At 35.5% G+C, this 25555-nt stretch overlaps 2 protein-coding genes across 6 annotated transcripts in view; both read left to right on the plus strand.

The window, feature by feature from the left end:
* Window positions 1–128: 128 nt before the first annotated feature.
* LOC135696611 (CCR4-NOT transcription complex subunit 11) lies at window positions 129–13841 on the plus strand. Its single transcript, XM_065216067.2, has 16 exons — window positions 129–339; window positions 861–969; window positions 1690–1824; window positions 2291–2386; window positions 3067–3120; window positions 3345–3457; window positions 4047–4099; window positions 4674–4753; window positions 5280–5355; window positions 5778–5842; window positions 6623–6688; window positions 7687–7766; window positions 8490–8559; window positions 9561–9665; window positions 12113–12163; window positions 13318–13841. The coding sequence occupies exons 1-16, from the start codon at window positions 302–304 to the stop codon at window positions 13444–13446; spliced, it is 1320 nt and encodes a 439-aa protein (XP_065072139.2). The 5' UTR covers window positions 129–301; the 3' UTR covers window positions 13447–13841.
* Window positions 13842–14864: 1023 nt separating this feature from the next.
* LOC135696607 (mitochondrial potassium channel ATP-binding subunit) overlaps window positions 14865–25555 on the plus strand; it is a 44785-nt gene continuing 34094 nt past the window's right edge. For all 5 annotated transcript variants that reach the window (XR_016144857.1, XR_016144855.1, XR_016144856.1 and 2 more), the window contains exons 1-15: window positions 14865–14890; window positions 16160–16350; window positions 16484–17086; window positions 17903–18205; window positions 18814–19017; window positions 19319–19584; window positions 20513–20646; window positions 21162–21233; window positions 21674–21730; window positions 21857–21915; window positions 22842–22904; window positions 23482–23540; window positions 24009–24059; window positions 24900–24937; window positions 25438–25536. Coding sequence is in view for 1 of the 5 variants with exons in the window: in XM_089113693.1 (XP_088969819.1) it covers window positions 16208–16350; window positions 16484–17086; window positions 17903–18205; window positions 18814–19017; window positions 19319–19584; window positions 20513–20646; window positions 21162–21233; window positions 21674–21730; window positions 21857–21915; window positions 22842–22904; window positions 23482–23540; window positions 24009–24059; window positions 24900–24937; window positions 25438–25530 (2145 nt within the window). In the remaining 4 variants the exon portion in view is untranslated. The remainder of the gene's footprint in view (window positions 14891–16159; window positions 16351–16483; window positions 17087–17902; window positions 18206–18813; window positions 19018–19318; window positions 19585–20512; window positions 20647–21161; window positions 21234–21673; window positions 21731–21856; window positions 21916–22841; window positions 22905–23481; window positions 23541–24008; window positions 24060–24899; window positions 24938–25437; window positions 25537–25555) is intronic.

The raw sequence follows: 25555 nt of genomic DNA on the forward strand, positions 1-25555 counted from the left end.
ACTCTGCGAGAAATCCAATATTCTCTATCTTTGTGTTTAAAAGTCATTTTAATAATAACGAGTTTTGATTTTCTATCAAAGGTTTTATCTTTCCAATGACTGGGTTACCGAAAACAACGTTTTAGGATACAAAATAGCTTTGATTATATCTCAGCATTGAGCACTCTATGCAGATTGTTTGTGCCATCGTGTTGAAGCACAAGTCTTTTCGTGAGCCTCGTTTGCATTTTTCTCAATATGGTAGGAATTGCCAAAATTGCCAAAATCGATGTAAAAGCATGATAAAAACAAAGAAAGAATAATGACGCTTTCTCCTCCAGAGCTCTCGACGTTGATGAGGTTTGTGTAATTAAGTAACTCTGCTTGTAACTTACCTTAAAAGTCCCTTGAAATGTTCCCCATAGATACAACAGGGCACGACGAATACTCAGTCTCAGAAATGTTTACTACTGCAAAAGAGAATGGTTACTAGAACTGACTTCTGGGGGCACCATAGTCCTGTTATCTCGCGGTATTTCTCCAAATATTGCAAAAAATCAGTAATTTCTTTTGATTGGTTACTTAGTTTTATGTCTATGTCCACAACTCAGCTCAAAAATTGCATGCGATTGCCATAAGTCATACGGTGGCCCAAACCAGGCAGCAAACATATACACCCTCATGGCAAGATATGGTATTTTCTTCATCTTACGCCAGTTCGCCAAGGGAATTGTGAAGTCCATGCCAGATATCTTTGGTGCAAGTTACATAGATTCGACCCTGGAAGCTAACCTGAAAGGGAAGATAATAAACAATAAAAATGAGGCCAAGCTATTTACAATTATTAACATGAATTTATTTAAAAGTTCTTTATGTTGCAGCATACTGACAGAAGATGCAGCTGCAGGCTCTTCATCATTTGAAACATTGGCCAATGCTTTGCATCATCACTTTGGCTCAAATGATTACTTCAGAGTTGGAACAGCAATCGTAGGTGTCCCATACCCTTTAATTTTTCAAATAAAAGCCAATAATAGGAATGTAGTAGCTTTTAAGTTTGATTTGTTGGAGTTTAAACAGAGATTTTGAGCTGGACTCCATGATAATGGATCTTATTCATTGAAAGAGTTGGTACTGTAGACTCTGGTTAATGTTGTTTGAAAACTTGTGACTGTAAAGGGGGTTTGACAAATGAAGCTAAATATGATGGTTTGCATATTTGGGTCTAAATTTTATGTGACTGTAACCAGTAGTTTGACTTTATGAGGAGTAAACTGTATTTCATGCAATTTAACATGAATATTGTATAAATTTTTTATAGCTAGGAATTCATTATATTTGTAATAAAACCTCAAAAAGCACCCCTCTATTGCAAACTTCCAGCACCCGCTAAAACAGGGATACTCATTCAATAATTACAGTAACTGTCTTTACAAGTAATTGTCAATCTGTACTTCTTAAGTATAGTTTCTATCATCATTTCATGTTTTAAAACCTTATTGCATCAATAAATTCATTGCATCAGTAAATAACCACTTTTGTCAGGGTGTTAATGGTGTGATGATAGAGATAACAAAAATTTCATGAGAAATATGTTGTTTGTCAAATTTTAATGAAATGAAGAGCAAATGAAAATTTAATGAAATGAATAGCAAATGAATGTTTCATTATGAAAATAATGGATTAGTTCACTTTTTGTGTCATTTGTAGCTTGTGTGGCTCCAGAATCCAGATTTACTATCTCACCAGTATCAACAAATAACAATGCTGTTTCTGTTACATGAAATGTACAAAACGCAGCCATTTGCAAAGAACCCATTCGCACAAATATTTATAGATGTTTTGGTGAGTACAGAATAACTGCAAAGATATACTGCAAGTCATTTTTTTCTTTTTTTGCAAAATATTAAAGAATCTTCTAAGTAAAATATGAATATGGCCATTTTTTGATGCTGTATGTAACCAATTTTCATTTTTAACTTTTTTCCCTCATACTTCGTTATTTTCTCCCCATTTAATTTCTTAAATCTTCAAAAATTCTCTTACTTTATTTTAATGGAATGATATTGGCCTCACAACAACTTGCTCATCTAGAACAAATATCTTAGATTCATTGCTTATAATTGTTTATGACCTTGAGGGTCATCTTTTTAAGAATAAATTAGTTGTTGAGGTGATTAAAAATAACGAGTATTTTTGTCTTTTTGAATCTTTGAGTCTTTTTGAAAATGCATTTTATTCAAGAGATAACTAAAGAATTAAGGAATGCCAATCTCACCCAGTGATTTGGTGGAATCTTGTTTTCTTTTAGAGTGACAGAAATGCAAGTTCTGGACTACCAAGGCTCACTCTTTCTGAAAAGTATTTCATCTTTCAGTTAGTTACCTCAACAGCATTCACACGCGAGGTAAAGTGCATTTTTTATCAAAGCAATGCTTTTGTAACAATTTTAAAGATAAGGTGATGTTGATGTACCATTGATCAACTCTTAGATAATGTCAAGCACTACCTAAATGCAATAGAGTTTTGCAAAGGAAAGTAAAAAATTTAAAGGCAAGGCAAATTTCAGCCAATGTTTATTGTTTACTAGAGTTGTGAGAATTGAAATGTTTTTGTTTGTGCCAGGGCTGAATAGGAATGCAGCCTAAAGTGAAATTATCTGAAATTTTGGAGTCGGAGAAAATGATTTTTCATGTTGAATTAAAGCTTACTATTGTTATTAAAAGTAAAAGTCTACAAGCACTTCATCAGGATTTCCTTCTCAATTTGTTTCAATTTGTTTGTTTTTTTCAAGACAGCTGGTAATTTAGTTATTATTCAATGAAAATAATTATGTTGAATGTATTTAAAATTATAAACATTTAAGTAATTATCAATGCAAGAATGCTTCATTAATTGATTAAAGAGGTTAATGATTGAATACTGTGTTTCATGTTTACCCCCTCGCTAGGTATTTTAAGGTACATTCCATATTTCACAGAATTCAAAATTTGCCAACTGTTGATGTTTAGCTAAAGATAAAATGAAACATAACGTTGTTACTTATTTTGCAATGAATATGGTAATATCAGATAATTTGTTCTCTAGATGCAAAAGAAGACACCAAAACATATTCTTTCCTTGGATGCAAGCAATGAGAAGGTAAGTTACATATGAAGCCCCGAATGCCAGGGCGAAATATTAGCCTATATACTCCAGCCACAAAAGGCATATGCTCATGGTACAGACAGTTTATTGATTTTACTAAGGCAAACATCCAAGCAGAGTTAGTTAGCTTGATCATGCTGGAAAAACATTTCATAACCAAAACCAATTATTTATTGTTTTGAAACTTATTGTAAAACATTTCATATGTTTGTTGATAGCCCTATGACACCAGTACTCTACAATCTGCCATTAATGAAAAGATGAAAAATCTTTCAGAAGTTAGCAAATCAGGAATAAGTTGTGTGGTTTCAGATCCTGATCCTGACAAAAGGTTTGGAGTTTATTATGCACACTAACATGTTTTTATTTTTGAAACCATACATGCTCGCATGAAGGAACTGGGGAATACCCCCAGTTTAAGTGGGAAATGCTGAACTCATAAATTCATAATGATTCAAGTCCAAAACATTTAGATTTTTATATTTTTTCTCGATCTTGTATGACAAATTGTTTTTCAAAGCCATGCCATCTCTGTAATGTAATTATTGTATGGAGTTATTATTACATAGATTATATAATTTCTTTCAAAAGATATATCTACATTTCAAACTTCCTGAGCTGCTTTTCGACTTGATTGCATCAGAGGTTTAAAGAAAAACTTGAAATTTTATGGATAGAGATCAAATTGCTTTTGCGTCTTTTTTCGTTTCGGCATTTATTTTATCATAATATTCTTATAATTTCAAAGTAATAGTATGTATATTTTTCATTTGTTTGAAGATTAAATTGCAAATCTCATAGCTGTGATCCAAAATAGTTCTATTCCGTGTCACTATCTTAGCATCTTTTTGTCATAATGAAAATTGACCATATGGAGTTTTTTCTTAATAGTAATTGTATCAAATGTTTGTTATTTTTAGTGGTACACTAGACCTGCGTATTATGAGAGAGGTCGTGGAACAACTTATTTGTTGTAAGTGGTTAACTAAATATTTATAATAAAATAGAATATAGGCTAGAAATGAGACATGTTCTCTGTTACTCCGAGTTTTGTGTTTGCGCACTCATCAGACAGACTATAATGAAGAATATTCCTGCTACTGTGGTATAAATATGCAGAAGGTATGATAAAGTTTGACAAAGGAAATTTTATTAGATGAGGTTAATTAGTTAGGTAGAGCTCTATTGTTCATGAGATAAAACTTGTTTTCATGTCGGCATTTGGAGATTAATTCGGATCATTTGTTTAGAAGAGTGTTGTTATTTGCTTTGATGATGTATAGTTTTTCTGTTAAGCATAGGTCGCACCTTTTTGTAATGTTGTTGTATGGTTTGGCTGAGGTGATGATGGTTCATCGTATGTCATAATCCTTGTTATTATAGATGCCTTAGAGATTTTTTATAGACTAAATATTTATAGATGCTATAAAGCTAAATATTTTTGACACTGAAATTTTGTATTGTCTCGTAAATGAAGACATTTTCACACCCAGTTGATATAAAATTGCCTCTTTGTAGGAGTGTATTTTTTTGCTTTCTATTCACAGCTTCAAATCCACCTGCAGAAGATACATTTCAGCCTCCTTTTGTTCGATTGGCTCCTCCATTACACGAAAGTGAAAACGAGGTAACTGTTTCTTGAATATGATTACAAAAAGTTTATCTTCGAAAGTCTTTGCTCAAAGTAATTGTCAATATTAAATCCATATTCTCAAACTTGGTGTTTTCACAAAATGAAGCAATGAATTTTGAAAGCCACTCACACTATTCAACTAGAATTTTTGTTGGAAAAAGTTAGAATAATCATTCTATTTTGAAAAATGAATATTTTGTCGTTGGGGCATTGGGTATTGGCTAAAGAGATTTTGATGAGCATGACTTATCTTTCATGCCGAAAAATTAGAATCCAGACCTTGGAACTATCTTAAATGAGGACATGCTATAGCATTTTTCTCTCTTTGATGTATCAATACTTAATCCACCAATATACTGATTGTCTTCTAAAATGAAGCTTACAATCTTAAACTTTGTGTATATCATAAAGTACCAAACGTGTTACTACAAAGGAACGCCATTTTAGCTCTATAATTCCCTAGAATTGCAAAATTGCAACTTCACATTGTATTATTGTCTCATTATTGAATGATTTGTAGATGATTTGGTTGAATCCGCCAGAATCAAGTTACAAAGTTGAATGGGATCTGATGATGTGTGCTGAGAACACCAAAGGTATTATTTCACAGATATCTATCTGAAGTTGATGATTATGGTTATCACTAAATTGTCACGAAAGAATGTTTTCGGTCCACCTATTTTTAATAGTAAGGTCTTTTAAGGTTTTCTTAGACTTTTCTTGCATCTTCGTGGGTTTGTAAATAATATAATATATAGTGTGGGTTTATATTAAAGCGGCATTGATATGGCAGCCCTCACTGTTATATGTTTGTGTTTACACAGCTGGGATGTGTATATTTCCTAACTTAACCATGATATGATATTTTAGACCTTTAAGGGGTTTCGACGAAAGGCTTAAATTTGTCTTGATAATTTGCTTTTTTCAAAGCTTTTTTGTGTTTGCACTTATCAGACAGGAAGTTTAGAAGTTAATCACAGCTATTTGTGTTATTTATATGAGCTTTTTGAATTTTTAGAAGCAGAGTTGAGACAGCTAATGTCAAAAGCATTTAAGGGTCCGTTGACATTAATGCAACAACAGGTAATGACTTTCAAATTATTTTATCTATGGTTCTATTTTCGTTTACTTTCTTGTGTGGTTTCTGTTGACACTTCAGAGTCATGTTCTTGACATGGTGGGCATACTTTCATGATTGCATACGACGATTTAGAATTGTTGTCATGGTAAGAGAGAAATTACAATAAAAGACAAAGCTTCTTTCCAGATAATTTTGCTGCTTTGTTTTTGGCAAATCAAGGCCAAGAAATGATCATCAAAGATTGCCATATATTTCATATCATGCAAATTTCTTGACAGTAATTTATTATCGCGAAATCCTATTTGTTGACTAGGAAGATTAGATAGTTCCCTAGTCTTAAAGCAGTGTGAGTATTTCAAAATCCTCCGTAATTATGGGATTATGGGCCTTCGTAACTAACATCATCAGAAAAATCTCTACTTAGTGTGTAACGGCAGTTTTTTGTGCATTTATCAAAAGTATCTGTATTTGAAGAAAAAATATTATCTTTCAACATATTTTACAATGTATCTCTTTCTGCGCTGGTTAAAAACAAGAATCAGGCCTAAATCTATCGAGGCATGTTTGTTGTCAAATTCTTAAACTCTGATTGGTAGTATGGTGTGGTGAATTGTCTGTAATCGGAGCTCTTAAAGAGCTAGAACATATGCTTCATCGCTATGTTTACAGAATCAATATTCTGTATGCGTGTAAATTTTATATTCGATTTCGTTACTCGTGGTCAGATGAAGATTCCTGTCAGCCAACTGCTTAGACGTTGACTGCATATTCTTTCTTTTCAGCAACTTTTAAGTGAACTTGATAAAGATCCAAAGCTAGTTTATCACGTTGGACTCACACCAGTCAAGGTAAGTAGAATAAACCTGTCCAATTTTATCAGACGCCCAACGCCCAACGCCCAACGCCAGACGTAAGCCTTTGAGCCGTCACTCCGCTAATTGAATATGGCACAAACTTCCTAATGAAGGTGCTGCTTGAATAACTGGCTAGTGTAGGCTGTTAGCTTTGTTAAGAAACTTAGGAATTTGTCAATATCAAGAGAAACATCTTATGTTGGAGTTTGTATCAAAATGTTGAACGAGGTTAGAGGGTGCTGATTGGCTAAAACAACCAGTCAATTCAGTCTTATTGGCCAACGTCGATTTACGTGACAGTATTAACACAGTCGTCTCTGATTAATCATCGTCCAGCAATTTGATACTCTGATACACGGCTGGTAAAAGAGCTTTTAATTTTGGTGTTGCCCTCTTTCCTAGTCACTGAAAGAATTCCTTGATACGAATCGAGTATTTTGGATATATTGTTAACATGTATTAGGCTCGGTAGCTAATCCATCCCTACTGCAAACATGGCTGGAGCCATGTCTCTAATCGATTATGTCAAAGGTCTACCCTGCATTCGACTCTATAAATCCACTCAGGGATGCCGTGGAGGGGAGGCTCAGGGGGCTTAGCTCCCTTGTTAAAATTCAGAGAGATTTTTTTAGAAGCAAGTATATTTTGGTTGGGCGAACTTCTTACTTTGCAATGTGAAGTAACCCTTTATTTTGCTGTTGATCATCCATGAATTTCGCAAGTTCTGTCAGCCTTTTGGTCTCGCTGAATATTTTGGATCAGAGATGTGCAGTCGGTTAATATGCAGAGCAGAGAATCTTTAACATGCATCTTTAATATTGGGTTGATTATGGGTGTGGTTTTAGATGTGACTTCTAGAAGTTTCCTACAGCAAAGCCCCCCCCCCTCCCACGGTTTAAGGACGGCACCCCTGAACCCATCGGTAAACTTGATATAGCCGAACAGCCATGTAATATCTGTGCATGCATTTATAAAATGTGAACTTCCCGCAGCTTCCTGACCTTGTGGAAAATAACCCTCTAGTTGCGATTGAGGTGTTGTTGAAGATGATGCAGTCAACGCAAATCACAGAGTAAGATATCTTATATATACTAAATGAGACATTTCATTCATGATTTATTTACATCGTTCTGTGATCTGTATGTTTTTAACCTGCTCTCCACTATAATTTTGCAAGCGAGAAAGCTCGAAAAATAACTTTCTAGGAAATGATCATACAATTCTTGGAAATTGTTATAGTATATTCATTGCTACCTTGCTGTGATTGGTACAATTACTGTCAAAAATCTAAGGAATACTCCTGTCGATTTAAAAGTTCTTATTCAACAAATCTCTCTACCTGTACTACAAAGTCACTAGTAACCTAAGATGCGTACTTTTTCACGTAACTTTCCTGATATTTATCTAAGCTGTTCTTAATTTGGTGCGATAGTTATTTGGTGTGACAGTAATTGGTGGGGACAGTATGTGGGTGTGACAGTTATTGAGTGTGTAAGTACTTGGGTGTGGCAGTTAATTGGTGTGATAGTTATTTGGTGTTATTAGGACTATTGACAGTCATCGTATGCTTTAAGTCACCGTACAGCTAAGATTGACGAGTTTTTCTTCTGTCTATATGTTTGAACACCGCGATTTCCCATCCCAGAAAATCTGGCCACTCTCCTCACAAGATATCCTAGTAATCTGAGCCGCATCTGTTTCAGTCTCTTTTTCAGGGCTTCTTGAAGGAAATTTTTATCTTAAACTAATTTTTCTCTCCTCGTCTGGCCATCTTATTTTCTGCGATTGTTTTCAGATATTTCACAGTCCTGGTTAACATGGGGATGTCGTTGCATTCCATGGAGGTTGTCAATAGACTGACAACAGTAAGTTTATTTTACTTTGGTCTGGATTCTTCTTGGACTTAAAAGTCCCAGTGATTACGTATTTCTAGATCTCCTAACCATGGCTACCAACTGTCCGTCTCAATTCTTAGCAGAATGTGTCTGATGACTGTTGAAGCACATTTTCTTGTACCTCTTCGAACCTTCTCTACAGTGTTAACCTGCTAACAAAAAAACGATAAAAAACTCAAGTTACCGAATGCTTAAGTTATATGATTCTCCAGCGTGTTCGGGAAGGTTACAGGGGAATGCAAAACCAGTTCGAGTTATCCAGGTTTCGAGTGACCGAGCGCTGGAATTATTCTCATTATGCTGTTTTTCTTTCTCTTTTTTTCGAATGTTACCTTGACTCTACTGAAAATTGTTTTAATTTTTTTACCGAATATTTCCTTTTGACCTATTTACGAAATTTACACAAGTTTTCTTAGCAAAAAGAGGAAAGTTTTTCTTCACCCCGGAGTCTACCTTTTTGCAATGCTCAAAATTGAAATTCTTATGACTTTGCGATCCGGAAATTTCAGATATCTGCTCAGGGCTATTTTTGTGCATATTACCTTACTGGCCATGGCTATTATTTGCCTCAACATTGTACAGAGCATGACATCTTTACATGGTCAATTAGAGGCCATTTCTACTAGAGGCCATTTCAACTAAAGGCCATTTTATGGTGTTCTATCAATGTCCACAACACAAGCTACTGTTATGTCGATCTAGGGAAATTGCAGATCCATAATCGTTTTACTCTTTTCAATATAAATAACACACGACTCCTGACTATATACAGATCATCATTAAACAGCAAACGAACAGCCCAAGGTTAGGCTTCATAGCAATTCCTTTCTGACGAAGCCTTAGTTTCACTGGACATATCATCGTGACCTTATTGTAAAAAGCACGTGTATTCCAAACAGGGTTCTGAACCATTATCCTCCAACAGCTACTACGAGGTTATAAACTTTGAAATTGACTTTTTCGTATTTTAGGCTGTGGAGCTTCCGCGCGAGTTCATTCACCTTTACATATCAAACTGCATTTCCAAATGCGAGACGATAAAAGACAAGTACACCCAGAGCAGACTTGTGCGACTGGTGAGTCGTGTTTCTATTTATCAATTGCCTTGATAGGTTTTCTTCTAGGAAAGTAATTAAACAGAAATCAGCTGCAATTGCCAACTTAAGTCGACAGCAGACGTGGATGTGTTTGGTCATCTCATTAGTTATATAGTGAAATTTGCAGATGCTACCGTCACCAGTGTATGTCTTAAGGCAATCGAGCATAACATTATTCCCCTATTTAAAATGATTAACGCATCTGGGCAATGTTCATTAAAATGTAAGGGTATTTTTTAGGATTGGTGTTCTATAGAATAGGTAACAATCGCAAGGTGCCTTCACAATAATAAAAGTTGTATTTAAGATGAAATTAAAATCTATCTAGATTGTTTTTCTTTCACAAGGCCATCCTTCCATCCTTCCACAAGGCCATCCTTCCAGCTAGCGCCCTTGTAGTTACTATTCACGTGAGAGTAAACGTGCTCGCTCCAACTTAAAAATGAGAGAAAACAGAGTTATAATCCTTTGCAAAATTTACATTCTATTCAAAAGTAATACAATTAGACATTCATTTACAACTTTTCGTGATAAGAAATATTTTACGTAAGCTAAATCAAGGAATTGATGGCTCCAAGAAGGCTTGCGATTGACTGCAAGGTTTTAAAAAGCATGTTACAAATTATTTAACATTCTTTTTGAGAAGCCTGTGATAGATAGTATCAAATTAAAGTATAGTTTATTGCTTTTAAACAAAATCGCTATATTTATAGTCAATATGATTTTCAACCCATGACTTAAGTCAATCCGGTAAGGTTTTATCTGAAATATCTGAGATGACACTGCCAGTTTTATCTACATTACTTGAGATTTTATTATAAAATGTGAAAAGTCGAGCAATGAACGGATACCAAAAACCAAATTGCTAATGGCAAAGGACTTTAGACAATTATCTGCAGTGCTTGCTAGCTTTATCATGCTTCTTGTAGTCACCTAATGCCTAGGGCAGCGAATAAAGAAGTTGTTGTGGCATTTACATCCACAACCTGGTTTCAAATCTGGCTTTTCAGATTCAGATTCTAAATCGTTTCCCAAATCACAGTGTTTCCCATAAACTTCCATGAAATACAGCGTCTTAAATGCGGGAAGTTCGCAAATGTCTAAAAAGTTAATGCCGTTTTCAGTTTCCTTGACAGTCCTTTTAACCTTACCATCTGGAAGAACGCAAGGTTTTCTCAGATTGGTTACATGATTTGTTGAAAAATACCGCTCATCACACTGGATATAATTAGATGAGTAATCTGAGTCAGGATCTAGACTGGATTCTAATCTTGTGGCGCCATTATTTGATACCAGATTTATGTTTGAATTCCATTTAGTCTCCATATTGTAAATTGGAGTAAAGCTCATTTTGCCATTTTTCAATTCACGATCTGTAGTCTGCATCAGTACCATCGTATTTTCAAATGCCCGATCATCAGTGCTCACGAAATTGATATTTGAATCCCATGTTACGTCCATATTAAAAGCTGGTCGAAATGGTCTAGATTCAGCTTCAGTGTACAATCCAACATGACACTGTTTGTAACGGTTGTTCGAATCCAGCCACCGTTTAACTCTTGATTCATAGCCCTCCTTAAGGCCATCAAGCTTCGATAGCATCTTGGTTATTTTTAGTTGCTTGCTTCCCCCAGTCGCCCTCTCCAATTAAAGCTGATGGATTTTGTGTCTTATTACGTCCAAGTATGTCTTGAGATTTTCTTTGAAAGTTGGTCTAATTGTCTTTGCTTGAGCAGCTTTCAAATTTTGCTATGAAATGCTTTGTACTTTGTCAACTGACTGAGATGTGCTCTAGGCTGTGTTTGATGAGTGAATCGAAGCTCGAATCACGAATAATCGGTTGAATGATTCGAAAAATCGCATTCTCGTCGATTAGTGTAACAATGAATCCGCAAAGCATTTTTTTGGAAAAAAGTTTGTTCGATACATTATGTTTTCCAATTTGCACCTGTAGCATCTTTTCGAAAGATTTCAAAACTGCAGCTGTAGCATCTTTTAAAAAGAATTCAAAACTTGAGGTACTTTTTAATCCCTGATAGAAGGGGGATTGGAACAAGCGGGTGGGGTGAAATAGTCGGGAGGTTGGAAAATTCCCAGAAACTTAATAGCAAGGGGGTGGAGAAAAGCAATAATTCTTTAAATGTTAAATTTTCTTATAGAATATCACAGAAACTGTAATAAAACAGCATATATCAGATATTCTATTCAAAAATTCAAAAATTGGAATAAGAATGTCCTGGGTGGAAAAAATTAAAAAAATAATAAGCGGGGGGCGGGACGTCTATTAGGCACCAAAGAGTACATTGCATACATTTTAATGCATTTAATATTTTAGTTTTAATGATATGAATTTTGGGTGATATAGCTAGGATGTGTTTGTGATAAGAATGTTTGTCATCGTATTACCTATTGTTATTCTATTTTAGGTCTGTGTCTTTCTCCAGTCATTAATTCGCAATAAGATCATCAACATTCAGGTAACTATCTGGTTCAGTTTGTATCGTGCTTACAACTACGCTCCAGTATTTTGTTAATACCAGAATTAAACCGGTATTTGGTTAATACCAGAGTTAAACCGGTATTTGGTTAATACCAGAGTTAAACCGGTATTTGGTTAATACCAGAGTTAAACCGGTATTTGGTTAATACCAGAGTTAAACCGGTATTTGGTTAATACCAGAGTTAAACCGGTATTTGGTTAATACCAGAGTTAAACCGGTATTTGGTTAATACCAGAGTTAAACCGGTATTTGGTTAATACCAGAGTTAAACCGGTATTTGGTTTATAATACCGGTATTTGATACATCTTACGTCATATCTCTTCACGCCAGTTCTCTAACATCGGCCCTCGTCCAAGGTTCCGCCGCTGTATTTTAAAGTTTCCCCGAACTTTGAATTTGTAATAAGAATATTCAATTATCCTTATTTTCCCAACGATAGAAAATTTTCGCAAAAATGTGGAAGAAATACTGATAAAGGCTTTGAATAATTTTTTTTAACACTCAGAATTTATGAAGGTCACCATAATTTTTTATTTGGGCAATTTGGGTTTACTCCGCAAAAGTTTTTCAAACAAATTTTATGACAACTAGTTTATGAGCAATAGCTCCTCCAAAGATTTTGCACTATTTTTGTTTCATCGATCTTCTGCGAATATGAGGTTGCCTCGTTCACGTCTGAGTTTAATGCTTACGGGTTAATATATCAACATGACCCGTTAGAGAGAGGAACGCTTTATGTTCATGTTCATTTGATTTTTCTATCAGCACTCCAGGCTTCCTTTGTTCCCCACGTTCGTTTTTCAAGGATATTTACAAAGCTGTGTATAATAAGAGCAATTTCCGTAAAATTTTGTGGACCTGATTTAGAATAAAGCACAAACCAATTTAAATTCTCTAGATCCAGCGATGAATTGTAGACCCAAGTAAAAAGGTATATCGGGTCTGAATCTGACACTCTTTACTTAATTACTCGTTCTACCACGCCTTAGAAATTACTCCTAAAACTACATGTAGCCTTTTAATTTAATCTAAAGTATAATCATCGATGCACGTTCACTTTCTGCAACCCAGCTGTCTAGTATTAACGACAGTAAACAAAAATGATTAAGCAATGCTTCTTTTATTTCAGGACATACTCATCGAAGTTCAGACATTTTGCCTTGAATTCAGCAGCGTTCGAGAAGCAGTGGCTCTCTACAGATTATTACGCGCCGTTGAAGGCCATGATGTGGACAAGCCCGTGACGTCAAAAGCATAGTTATTAAACAAAGTAGTTCGTTATATTTCGCTGGGTCCAGTGGGGGCTACTTATACCGGGTAAAGGTTACTTTTTAGAAGCAAAGAAAGTAATGGTAGCTCTTTTCTCAGTATCACCTTCATTTTGGACGATAAAAAAGAGAGGGACTGAAGGCCTCGTTTCGATCAATCGGATTCACAAAGAGATCCTTGCTGACAACTTTCATCGTCCTTATAGTCATCAATTTTTCATTTCTCATCGTGTTGCATTTAGACTGCTTTTAAGGACTAAAAGTGATCGAATCTTGGAATAAATTCCCATAAACAAATCATTATAGCCAGTTGTTGTACGTAGCTTGATGACATTATAATAATTGTGTTGGTAAAAGTGTCCAATGAAATTGAACTGTGTCCATATTTTTGTCGTCTTGTCACTTTCATTGCTTTAACTCTAAACTGCTTGCTTCTGAAACATTTCTTACACTTGCCAAAATCTTCAGACACATTGCTTAGCCAAATGCTTCGATACTTTTTTGTATGAGACCATTTTTTTCTTTCCCTGTGTTAAATGTTTGATGTTTTTTCAAAAAATATGGAAACCGCTATCTTTTGTCGCAGTTCTTTTACAAAAAAGGCATCTCCACAGGTCTACTTTTCCTCAGAGGTTTCCATATTCATAATAGAAGTTGCACAAAACTATTGGTTTAAAACTTCTTTAAATGACAAGGGATTGCTTGCAGCTCTTGAAAAAAAATAATCAAGTAATACAGCATAGCAAAGCCACAGCAAAGAATCAATCAAAACCATAAACTTTGTTCTTAAAAGCTGCCTGGTATGTAAGAGTGAATAATTCCTTCTTGGCACCAAGTTGCAACTACTCACCCTTCACAGAAATGCTGTGCTAAAGAGACAATATATTTTTTATGTCTGCACAAGGACTTTTTTGGTACAGATCTGATACAGTCAGACTCCTAATAAAGAAACGGCCTTGCTTGCTAATGATTAAAATGGATATCACGACTCGTTTTAGCGCAGTCTTGATTCTCGAGATAACACTGACTCATGGCCACAGTCACTTTGCCTATGAACGTGTGCTAATTTTGTTCACCATGTGACTATTCTTCTTAGCCAGTTTTTTGTCCAATTCTTGTGCCAGGCCCTAAAAGATTCTGTATAAATCTTGAAATGAAAAAATTAGCAATGCTTTGATTCTAAAGCTGAGAAAACGTGCAAAAAGTCAACAGAGGCTGCCATAAAATGCAGCTGAAACTAAGACTGAAGTTAGTTCAAAACTAATTAAAGTATTATTTGTTGGAAAACCCAATAAATTTTAATCTAAGTAGAATCGTTTTTGAAGCTAAATCTAGTTTGAAAACACTATGCTAAACTGACAGCCCTTTGTTCGTGTGAATATTTACATGAGGTACCTTGTATCATGGCGGTCCAGTTCTAGAGTTCAATGTTTAGTGACTTCGGTACCGCGTACCATTCAGCACCAGATTCATCCCCAGATTCATCCCCAGATTCATCCCCAGATTCGAAAACTTGCTTGTACTGCTCGAAATGTATCGAAATGACAATGATTAGCAAGAAAATATGTTATTTCCAGAGTTTCCTTTCTATTTCCACTCGATAAAAATTTTTTCTTGCCAATTTATTCTTGATGTTTTTAGCGGGCCTAGGCATGCGTATTTTCCATCCCCAGATTCATCCCCAGATTCGCGTTTTGTATAATATGGGTCTAATAACAGCATGAGAGGTGTCAAAATGACAATAATTCGAGAGAATATGTAGCAATATGCGGTTCTCCGTCAATTTCTACTAGATAAATGTCACTTTTCTACCACTTTGTTTCCAATGTTGCTTGTTGGCCTAGGCAGTACTTTTCATCCCCAGATTCGCGGCCACAGGGATACCAAACGACCACAGGGATACCATTGCCAATATTTTTCCATCCCCAGATATGTATATCCCCAGATTCGCGTTTTGTATAACATGGGTCTAAAAACAGCATGAGATGTGTCAAAATGATAATAATTCGAGAGAATGTGTAGCAATATTACGATTGAAACTGCTTGTACTAATGTATCTATTATAATTATCTTAGTTAAACAAGGCTTAGTTACCGCAATTACATAAACTAATCAACATTTTGGTTAAAATACATTAATATTTAAAAAAAGAATTAAATCAAACATTATAATCGTATATATTTTCAATTTATACAAAACGCGAATCTGGGGATATACCTATCTGGGGATGGAAAAATATTGGCAATGGTATCCCTGTGGTCGTTTGGTATCCCTGTGGCCGCGAATCTGGGGATGAAAAGTACTGCCTAGGCCAACAAGCAACATTGGAAACAAAGTGGTAGAAAAGTGACATTTATCTAGTAGAAATTGACGGAGAACCGCATATTGCTACATATTCTCTCGAATTATTGTCATTTTGACACCTCTCATGCTGTTATTAGACCCATATTATACAAAACGCGAATCTGGGGATGAATCTGGGGATGGAAAATACGCATGCCTAGGCCCGCTAAAAACATCAAGAATAAATTGGCAAGAAAAAATTTTTATCGAGTGGAAATAGAAAGGAAACTCTGGAAATAACATATTTTCTTGCTAATCATTGTCATTTCGATACATTTCGAGCAGTACAAGCAAGTTTTCGAATCTGGGGATGAATCTGGGGATGAATCTGGGGATGAATCTGGTGCTGAATGGTACGCGGTGACTTCGGTATTTAGAAAGAGCCGGGCCGATTCTTTCTGTATTAAAATGTCTGTTTTGTTCAGACGTCCTTTGTACAATTTATGTCCAAACTTCAAAACTTTGCGATGTCATGTGTTTTCGCAGAAATGGAGCTCTTCATGTCCGCTTAAAACTGTGAATCGTGGCTTAACTTTAGGCCCAAAATTGCAGTAAGTTTCTTCTTACTATGTGGAACTGAATAATTTTTCAAACTTCAAATGCCATTTAGTAACTTTTCTCTAGAATTTTATGTGTTACATTGTATTTCAAACAAAGTTAAATAATTTTTTTCATTTTCCTTAGAACTCTAAAGAAAAATTTTCAGTTGGAGAAATTTTCAAACTTTTTGACAAACTTGTCAAAAAATGAAAGATTATTTTTCAAATGTTGTGGGACTATTTCATTAATTGGTGGAGTATCTCTGAGAAAGAAAATTGCCAACTGTGAAGGACTGAAGTTGAGTCATAAGAGTAGGATACCTAGAAGCAAAAATGAGGAAAAGAAGGACAAAGACGAGGACCCAGAGCCTGCCTTAGACTGGAAATTGTTTTTTAGACTGCTTCTTCCAGATTTATGGTTGTTTACCTTAGCCTCTTTGACAGCATTTTTGGTTGCACTTGTTAATATCAAACTTCCTCACCTCATTGGCGAACTCATCAATGCAATAAGCTCATTGACGCAAGAGAACTCAACAGGAGATAATGCATTTAATGTGCTTTATAGACCATCAGTAAAACTGATTTTAAACTATGGACTTCAATCTGGACTAACATTTCTATATATTACATTGTTGTCTTCATTTGGTGAGCGATTTGCTGCAAGATTGAGAATCACTTTATTTGAGTCACTGGTTAACCAAGACATAGCCTTCTTTGATGCACATAAAACTGGGGAGATTGTGAACCGGTGAGTGAATTCTATATTATCTTCTCAAGTTAATTTTTGTTGAGAGTTAAATCTGAATCTCTGTAAATCATTATGTTAATTTTATGTCTAGCTTTTTAATGGGAAGAGGCCAGCTGCACAGATTATTTGTGCAACTTACTGAGACACCATCATATCTCAAGAGATCTAACCAGGGCTTGCTACAAAGTGTCGTATGAAGCCCATTTTTGTCTTCAATGAGCCAAAGCCAGATGCAACCTAAAAGATGTTTTGTGCAAATTGGGGTCCTGTGTGGCATATTTGATAGGAATTTCAAACTGTGGTAAAACTAGATAGGAATATCAGAACTAGATAGGAATTTCAAACAGTGGTAAAACATTAACAAAAAAGGGGCACCAGCCATCCATCAATTATTGGAGCTGGGGTCTAGGGCCAGTGAAGGCCATTCAGTGAGGTCCAAGGGCAAAACCTTTTCCCTTTTATGTTGAGAATTTCTTTTAGTCAATGCACTTAAAGCAGTGCTCTTAAACCAGGTTGAACTAATGAGACAGCACATGAAAGTGGTTTAAAATGCAAAATTTTAGAATACAGTCATTGCCATCAGAATTTTGCTCCCATGGACAGTGACAGGGGCCTCAGTCTCTAGGCCACATGCTTATCGTAGCCCTGCACCTAATAAACAAGATAAAAATTGTAAAGAACAAGGTTTAAATAAACAAGGGAGAATTAGTGGTCCCAGGCCTTGCAGTCCCTAAAACCTCCACTGCCTTTATAATATAGGAAATTAATATAGAAATGTGCTTTATCCATATGAACTTTTTATTTACTTTTTTCCAGCCTGACAGCAGATATCCAAGACTTCAAGAGCTCGTTCAAGCAGTGCATATCACAGGGTGTAAAGAGTGTAACTCAAACAGTAGGTTGTGTCTGTATGCTTTACATCGTCTCACCCAAGCTAACATCAGTGATGCTTGTACTGCTCCCTGGCATTGTATTGTTTGGAACTTTTCTTGGCTCAATGCTTAGGAAGATGTCAAGACATGCTCAGGAGCAAGTTGCAAAGGCAACTGCTGTTGCAGAAGAGACACTTGGCAACATGAGGACAGTCAGGGCATTTGCAATGGAGGCAAAAGAAACTGAGTGAGTTCGCTTGTAGAGCCATTGTTCATTGCACATGGAAGTTTGGCAGCCGTGAAAAGCATTTTTTATGATTTAATTTTTAAGGCAACATTTGTCAATTGTACAGAATTATCAAGAGGACACCAATTTTTGAGAACAATAGGGGTTGTTTATTAGAAGCAAGGTATTTTGATAGTTTTTTAGGGCACACTCACAAGAACAATAGTTGCTACAACAGCCCTGTTATATGTAATTTTTCAGGATTATTGGTAGTTGTAAAGAGCATTTGTATAAGCTGACTGCTATCTTAAAGACTCATTGCTAACAATGAGCCATTGCACCACGTAAGCATTCCATAATGCATTTTCAGACTGTCTGAAATCAATTTTGGTTAATCTGTAGAAGTTTATTGCCATTGTTTGGACCTTTGCCACGCTCGCAAAGGCCCATTGCTAGCAATGACTCTTTAAGTCTCACAGAGATTGGATGGTTATTAAAGTTTGTGTATATATGTACCGCATTTTTATATAAAGTTGGATATATCGAAAGAGACACCATAAGAATACCAACTTTCCTTGAATAGAAAATGATCTTTATAAACTGACAAAAAATGATTTATTTCACATCAGGTGGTATAGTGATGAAGTTGAAAAATCAAAAAGCCTCAACGAATATCTAGGAGCTGGAATTGGGGTGTTCCAAGGACTGTCCAACTTTGCAATCAATGGAATGACATTGGTTGTTCTCTACTATGGTGGTATATTACTTGACTCAAAGCAAATCACTCCTGGTGACTTGATGAGCTTTTTAATGGCCACACAGACAATTCAGAGGTATATTTTTAAGAAAATGAGTCAAAAACAATGAATGATAAGTAATATTTTTGTTTGAAATATTTCAGCATTTCACATATGGCCTGTTGATGATTCCAAGTCAGGCCTTTGCTCAGTGCATAGCAGGGTTTAGATTCTATTTCCATCTACCACTTTGCATACAACCAGCAGCCATTTAGAATACTTAGGGAAGACTTTTTCTTGTCTCTTAAGAAATAAATCACAGCTCTTATCATATATTTCAATGTAGTTTTGTTCACAAAATGTTTCATATTTCTTTTATTTGCCTTATCTATTTCAGGTCTCTTGGAACATTATCTGTTCTCTTTGGGCAAGTAATAAGGGGGCTTAGCTCTGGTGCCCGAGTATTTGAGTACATACAAATGAAACCAAAAGTTGAGTTGAAACATGACAAAATAATTCCAACAGGGAGCATCCATGGACATGTCAGGTTTGGGTCTGTCACCTTCTCATACCCAACCAGGCCTGACCAGAAAGTATTGGACAATCTGAGTTTAGATATTGGTGCAGGGAAAGTTATTGCACTTTGTGGACCAAGTGGTTCAGGTTAGTGCTTCCTAGGTATTTGCATAACTCTGTCTAGTTATTTACATATAAAAATATTTATAATCCAACAAAAATTTACAAGTACATATCACAAAATACTTTACATACAGGAAATTCTTCTTCAACACTACTAAGGACGATACCCTGTAGAAAGAAGTATCAGTCTATCCTGGGGCTATTAGAAATATGAAAGAAGAAAAAGGTTTTGTGAAACTTAAACATACATCTACTTACATACATGTGTACTAAAACAGTATAAAATTCAAAAGTGTTGGCATGTTGCAAGTAAGAGACGATCCTAAACAAGTCAACCGTTTTTACGGGTAAACTACAATGTTCATTGTAATATATTTCTATTAATGTCATTGGGTAAGTCTTTATTACCACACAGTAATTGCTCAATTAAAATATTGCCTGAAGGATTGGTATATCCATATGGTCGCAGAAGTGCAAATACTCCAGCGAGAAGATCATTTCATAACTCTGTCTGCCCCATGTGAATACCCCTTTGATTACTCAGTAGACCTTTCTTGGACATGCTGATACACCCTAGATATCTTAATAACCCTGTATGAACCTAATCAGATGTACCCTAGATATCCCTGTCTGGAACAGATGTTTGCCCCATCCTTATGTAACTCTATAACATTGTATTGGTCAATTGAGTACCCATATTTGCCTACCAAAATAACTCTTTTAGAAAAACTCGCTTATGACAATATGAAAAGCTACATTGTCAATGAGGAGCAAAAAAAATATGGAATCGATGTGGCCCCGTCTTTAGTAGCATATCTCCCAATTTTTTCCTGCAACTCGAACTTTCAACATTTTTCTGGTATGTGATGAGGACAGATTTGATACCTAACACTCTTGTGTTTATTTATGACTGGCACCAAATTCAAAGTGTTTTTAATTTGTACATCGGTAGGCAAGTCAACGATAGCATCGCTTCTTGAAAACTTCTACGATTTGGACTCAGGTGCAGTCACTATTGACGGCTATGATGTGAAGGAGCTCGATAAGTCATGGCTAAGAGGCGACCTTATTGGTTTCATAAACCAGGTTTGTATAATAATGATGTTAATGCTTACTTTACAATATCCGAACAGATGAACATTGAAGTTGCAATCTTCCTTTAGGTTCTTTTTCAGTGAAGAAGGCAACATCATTTGCACCACCTTCTCTTAAGACCACGAATACACTGTTTCGTAATAAAGTAATTTATTTGATAGTAAGTGTAGAATTTACGTCTCGACGATTTTCATTAGAATGTACAACTTTGATCGAAAGATGACCAAATAGCTGAAATTTGCAAATACAGTCGTTTTTTGTATTCCGGGAAGATTTTTTAAAGAAATTATAAATCTCATTACTGTACTCAATATCTGATGGGTAGCTCGAGACTTTATTAAATTTACATGTTTCGAGAGCTTTTCCATGGTGGTATTGTCATTCATGTTATTTGTATGTTCTTGCTAGTTTTCTTTTAAGAATCGTTGTCAATGCTTTAAAGGCTTATATTTCTGGTCCGTGTTACAACTTCTTCCTGTTGTACTATTTCTTAATTTTCTTTAAAGGAACCCGTTTTATTTGCCGGAACAGTAAAAGAAAATATTAGGTATGGAAAAACAGATGCCACAGATGAAGAGGTGAGATTTAGCAATGTAACTATTGCGTCATCTTGGTAAGAAATATATCTTGTGATAGGAAAACGTTTTCCCCGTAAATGTATTTTGGAAACCAAGTGAAAATTGCATGATTATTTTGTATTTCGTTACTTACATGGAATATATAAATTTGACATTAGTGACAAAAGATGTAGAATAGATGAAGCAATAAGAATAACATAACAAAGGACATTGAGATAATATTGATACGAATCGATATGATTGGATCAAATTGATTGGTGATGGTACAGAACGAATCGACTTAAAGGAAGCTTCATGGTTGCAATATTTTGTTGCTATTTTGTACCTGCAGGAACTCTCATTTTGGCATAGATTGAACCAGAGCAAAGTCCGTTAGGTTATAAAATGAACTATTGGGTTATTTTGGTAAATTTAATGTACTTCCGTTTTACCTTTCTCAGATATATCAAGCTGCTCGCTTGGCAAATGCTGACGATTTCATAAGAAGTTTTCCAGATGTACGTATAATTAGAAGTATATAACTTTACCCTTCGCTGTTGATACTTTTAATTGTATATTGGTCTTCAGTTTAAGCTATAAAACACCCAGAGCTTGTACCTAATGTCTCTCTCTATACATGCTAGGGTTATGAGACTATAGTTGGAGAAAGAGGCGTCACTGTATCAGGAGGCCAGAAGCAAAGGTAATTCCTCGATCGTCTATAGGTGTATACCAGTCTTTCAGTTTTTGACCTTAAAGAACTGTCAACCAACAAAGATGTTTTTCATTTATGTTATAGGGTCTTCTCTTGTTTAGCAATATGGTGCCTCCTCAATTTCTCAATTCTCAGTGTCAGAAATTCTTCAGTTAACCCAGTAGGAGATGATTCCAATACAGGTTGTTAGCATCGTTTCATTTTGAGTTCAATGGGAGCTGTGATAGCTAACAAAGTTTTTTCATTTCATTTGAAGCTCCTTTCTTTTTACCACCCTCTCCATACTCTACCAAGATATCTGTTGGCCTTGTTAATTGACATTCAAACCCAGATCAACAAAGCTCAAGGGCCTAAATACAGTGGTTCACTATTTTATCATCTTAGTTATGAGCTAGATTATGGCGGAGACGTAGTTCCAGTCGCTGAAGTTGAAACCAGTTTTGTTTTGTCGCTGCGATTTTACCAGCTAGTGTCATCCGGCCTGTGATGTTATTGAAAAACTATTTAAGTTACCAGAATAAAAAAAACGATTACAATCATGAGGATGAAACCAGACCTAATGTAAATCCAAAGGAATAAAAATTTCGCTTAAACACGATTGCAAAATTGGAGTTTGGCAAAAGCCTACACAGAAGACGGTGTCTCCAAAGTCGAGACGCGAGATCAACTAAGGATGAAAGAGAGACAGTTGATCAGTCAGAAGAGATTTCACATAGAAAAGTTTCTAAAAATGAGCAAGGCGTGTATTTGATCGAGGTTTACATGTAACATAAAGTGAATGTTTATTTCAAAATATTAGAGATATTTCTTTGCGTAACTGTTTTAATGATTTGAAAAAGTGAGGAATATAAAGAATATGTTAGGCGTGATTTGAGAGCGAATTCTCATCGATGAATTTTTTTATTTTGTCTTAGGATAGCGATTGCAAGAGCGTTGATTAAAAACCCCAAGATTTTGATACTCGATGAAGCAACAAGGTAGTTTGCAATTCTATTTTTCAGCAAGTTGAATTCCTTTTTGCAATGACAATCAGGGTGGAGTGAATTTGTTTGTAATGTGAAAACTCTTCTCCGTGCTACTCACTGCGGTAATTTAGTAATTTTCAGGGAGGGTTGACTTACAAACTTTTTCGACTGTTCCCTTTAGACCCCTAACCTCCCCTAACCTCCCTGACTAAGTAATGCCTCCCTGACTAAGTAATGCCTCCCTGACTATGTGCTACCCATTTCTGCTTCTTACTCGTTAGACAGTGATGCGCGAATTGGAATGTTTCTTAAGAAACGATAATGGTTTATGCCTGCTTTCAACAGAGAGCTGTTTTCCGCATCTCTAAAAAAGCTAAATTTGTCCAAATTAAAAAAGAAAAACATTTTCTATTCAAGGATTCCTTTTCTTCATTTATAAAGTTTTGTCCCCTAAAAAGTGGCTTTTATTAAAAGGCTTGCTTGTCTGACTTATTATTTCCTTGTACAATGTTGCCTGTTTACGGGTGAGACTTCTATGTAAGGGTGAAACCTTGAACTGACATCTGAAACTTTTGATTGGCTTTTTCAGTGCATTAGATGCTGAATCAGAGCGGATTGTCCAAGATGCTTTAGACAATGTCTCAAAAGGTAATTGTTCGTCTTTGAAAACCTAAGGGCAAAATATGGAGTCTTGATTCTAAAAAGACTTTTGGTTGCATCAAGGGCCTTAAAACGCCTGCTCTTCAAGGGCGACGGGGATAATCGTCCCATCCCTTTGTCTAACTGGCACAGAAGAAGGAGATCTGTCTGCTTCTAGAAATGGTGTCAACTGTAAAATGTACTGCCTAAGTGAGTTTCGCAGTCATATTATAAACAGCTATATCAGCAAGTAGTTTCAATACCAAGGCCTCTTTTTGCTTTCCATATGTCTTGAACTTCACAACTTATTTTTCAAGGTTTTTATTGCTTTTGAGAACCTTGTTTTATTTTATAATGGTAGTAGATAGTTGATGAATAGTTAGTGCTCACGTAATGTCTGCCTAGCATGTTTAATGTGCTTTTTGTTTCAATCTTTTGTACATTTGCTTTTCTGACGAAATAATTGCTTTATTTTAGGGAGGACAGTCCTTGTTATAGCTCACAGACTTAGCACAATTATTAATGCAGGTTGGTTTTGCTGTATGTCTGTACAGATACCTTTGCATGCACAGCCTTGGGTTTAATATATAATCTTTTTTATCCTAAATAGACAATATATCTTTATAATATTTTCAATGGTGATGAAAATTACTGTTTACCTGTCTGTCATAAAGTTCTCCATACCGTATAGGACAACTAATGAATGCCTATTTCAGTTGTTACTTCCTGCTTCAGATTGCCGTCTATTGCAATAGTTGTGAATTTCCTTTATCAAAGATAATAGTTGCGTATATGTTTTGTATGATTTTAAAAGCTTGTCTAGCGGAAGCAATTCTAGTATTAATGCGATACTATTCAATCTTTACTAGTATTGCATCATAGATTTATCAAGACCAGTAATAATAACAACAATCTTAGAAAAACATGGGTGCAAAACCGTCGTTAGACCACTTTGAATAAATTCAAGCAATTTTTCCTTTAAAATTTTTGTTTCCTGCACCTGCATAATATACCTCAGTGTATTATGCCAGAAGTAGGGTAATTTTATCTAACAATTTATTCCTATCAGTTTATCTCCTTGTCCTACACTTTTCGATTGTATATGCCTAGTACCAAAGACCGAGATACAACTTTTGTTTGGGGGGGGGGGGGGGCAGCCCTTATAAATAGGTGTAAAAATAGCCATATTTTACAAAACAAAAGTATTTAACCTATACCAGTTAAGTTTTTTGCGGGGGCCAAGGCCCCCCCGGCCCCCGGTATCTCGGTCCTTGCCTATTACATATCTATTTTCCATTACCTCATCTCAAATGCTTTTATCAGCTGGCATAGCAGTCCAATTGCTCTAAAAGTAATGTATTTTTACAGATCTTATCGCAGTTATTTCAAATGGAAAGATTCGTGAGGTATGCCGCTCTCCTAATGTTTATTCAGTTACTACTGGTTTAAGTTCCTACTTGTTTCCAGTTAGCAATTTAACCTCGTTTTCATTACCTATTTCCCGATTTCTGATCTTATTGTGCGATCTAAACTCGTTTTCACTTCAACAGATGATCTCAATTAAACTATTGTACCTCATCTATACCCTACTCTTTGTTCTGTTACAGACATGTAATTAAGCACTTCTTCCATTTACAAGTTTACTCAACTTATTATAGATTTGTTCTTTTATTCAAGATATTTTTACAGTGATTTCATATGCCAGTTCAAGTGCAGTCGTGCCAAGGCCTGTAGGAGTATTCTCCAAGCTCAGTTTTGTCTGTCAACGAGGCATCTAGTCCATAGTTTGCTGATAAAAGATTTTTTGAAAATTGACGAAATTCTTAGTTTTTAGAAACAATCAAATACGGCTAAGAAAGGCAAAAACTATCGAAACGCATAAATTTTTGTCAACTATTTTCAACAGACTGGAACACATCGGGAGCTGCTTCAAAAAAACGGGTTGTATGCAGAGCTGGTCAGAAGACAGACATCGGAAAAACAAAAAAATAATGTTTAGAAAATGGTATTTATTTTTAGCTATG

This window comes from Rhopilema esculentum, chromosome 18 (genome assembly GCF_057945365.1).
Source record: "Rhopilema esculentum isolate cy_ngs chromosome 18, ASM5794536v1, whole genome shotgun sequence".
NCBI lineage: Eukaryota > Metazoa > Cnidaria > Scyphozoa > Rhizostomeae > Rhizostomatidae > Rhopilema > Rhopilema esculentum.

What these genes read in the sequence shown, in the direction of transcription:
- LOC135696611 (XM_065216067.2), top strand. Translation starts at nt 302, where the DNA reads ATGACGCTTTCTCCTCCAGAGCTCTCGACGTTGATGAG. An exon ending in TGGATGCAAGCAATGAGAAG is followed by an intron (nt 3,121 to 3,344) that starts GTAAGTTACATA and finishes GTTTGTTGATAG; the next exon opens with CCCTATGACACCAGTACTCT. An exon ending in TGACATTAATGCAACAACAG is followed by an intron (nt 5,843 to 6,622) that starts GTAATGACTTTC and finishes CTTTCTTTTCAG; the next exon opens with CAACTTTTAAGTGAACTTGA.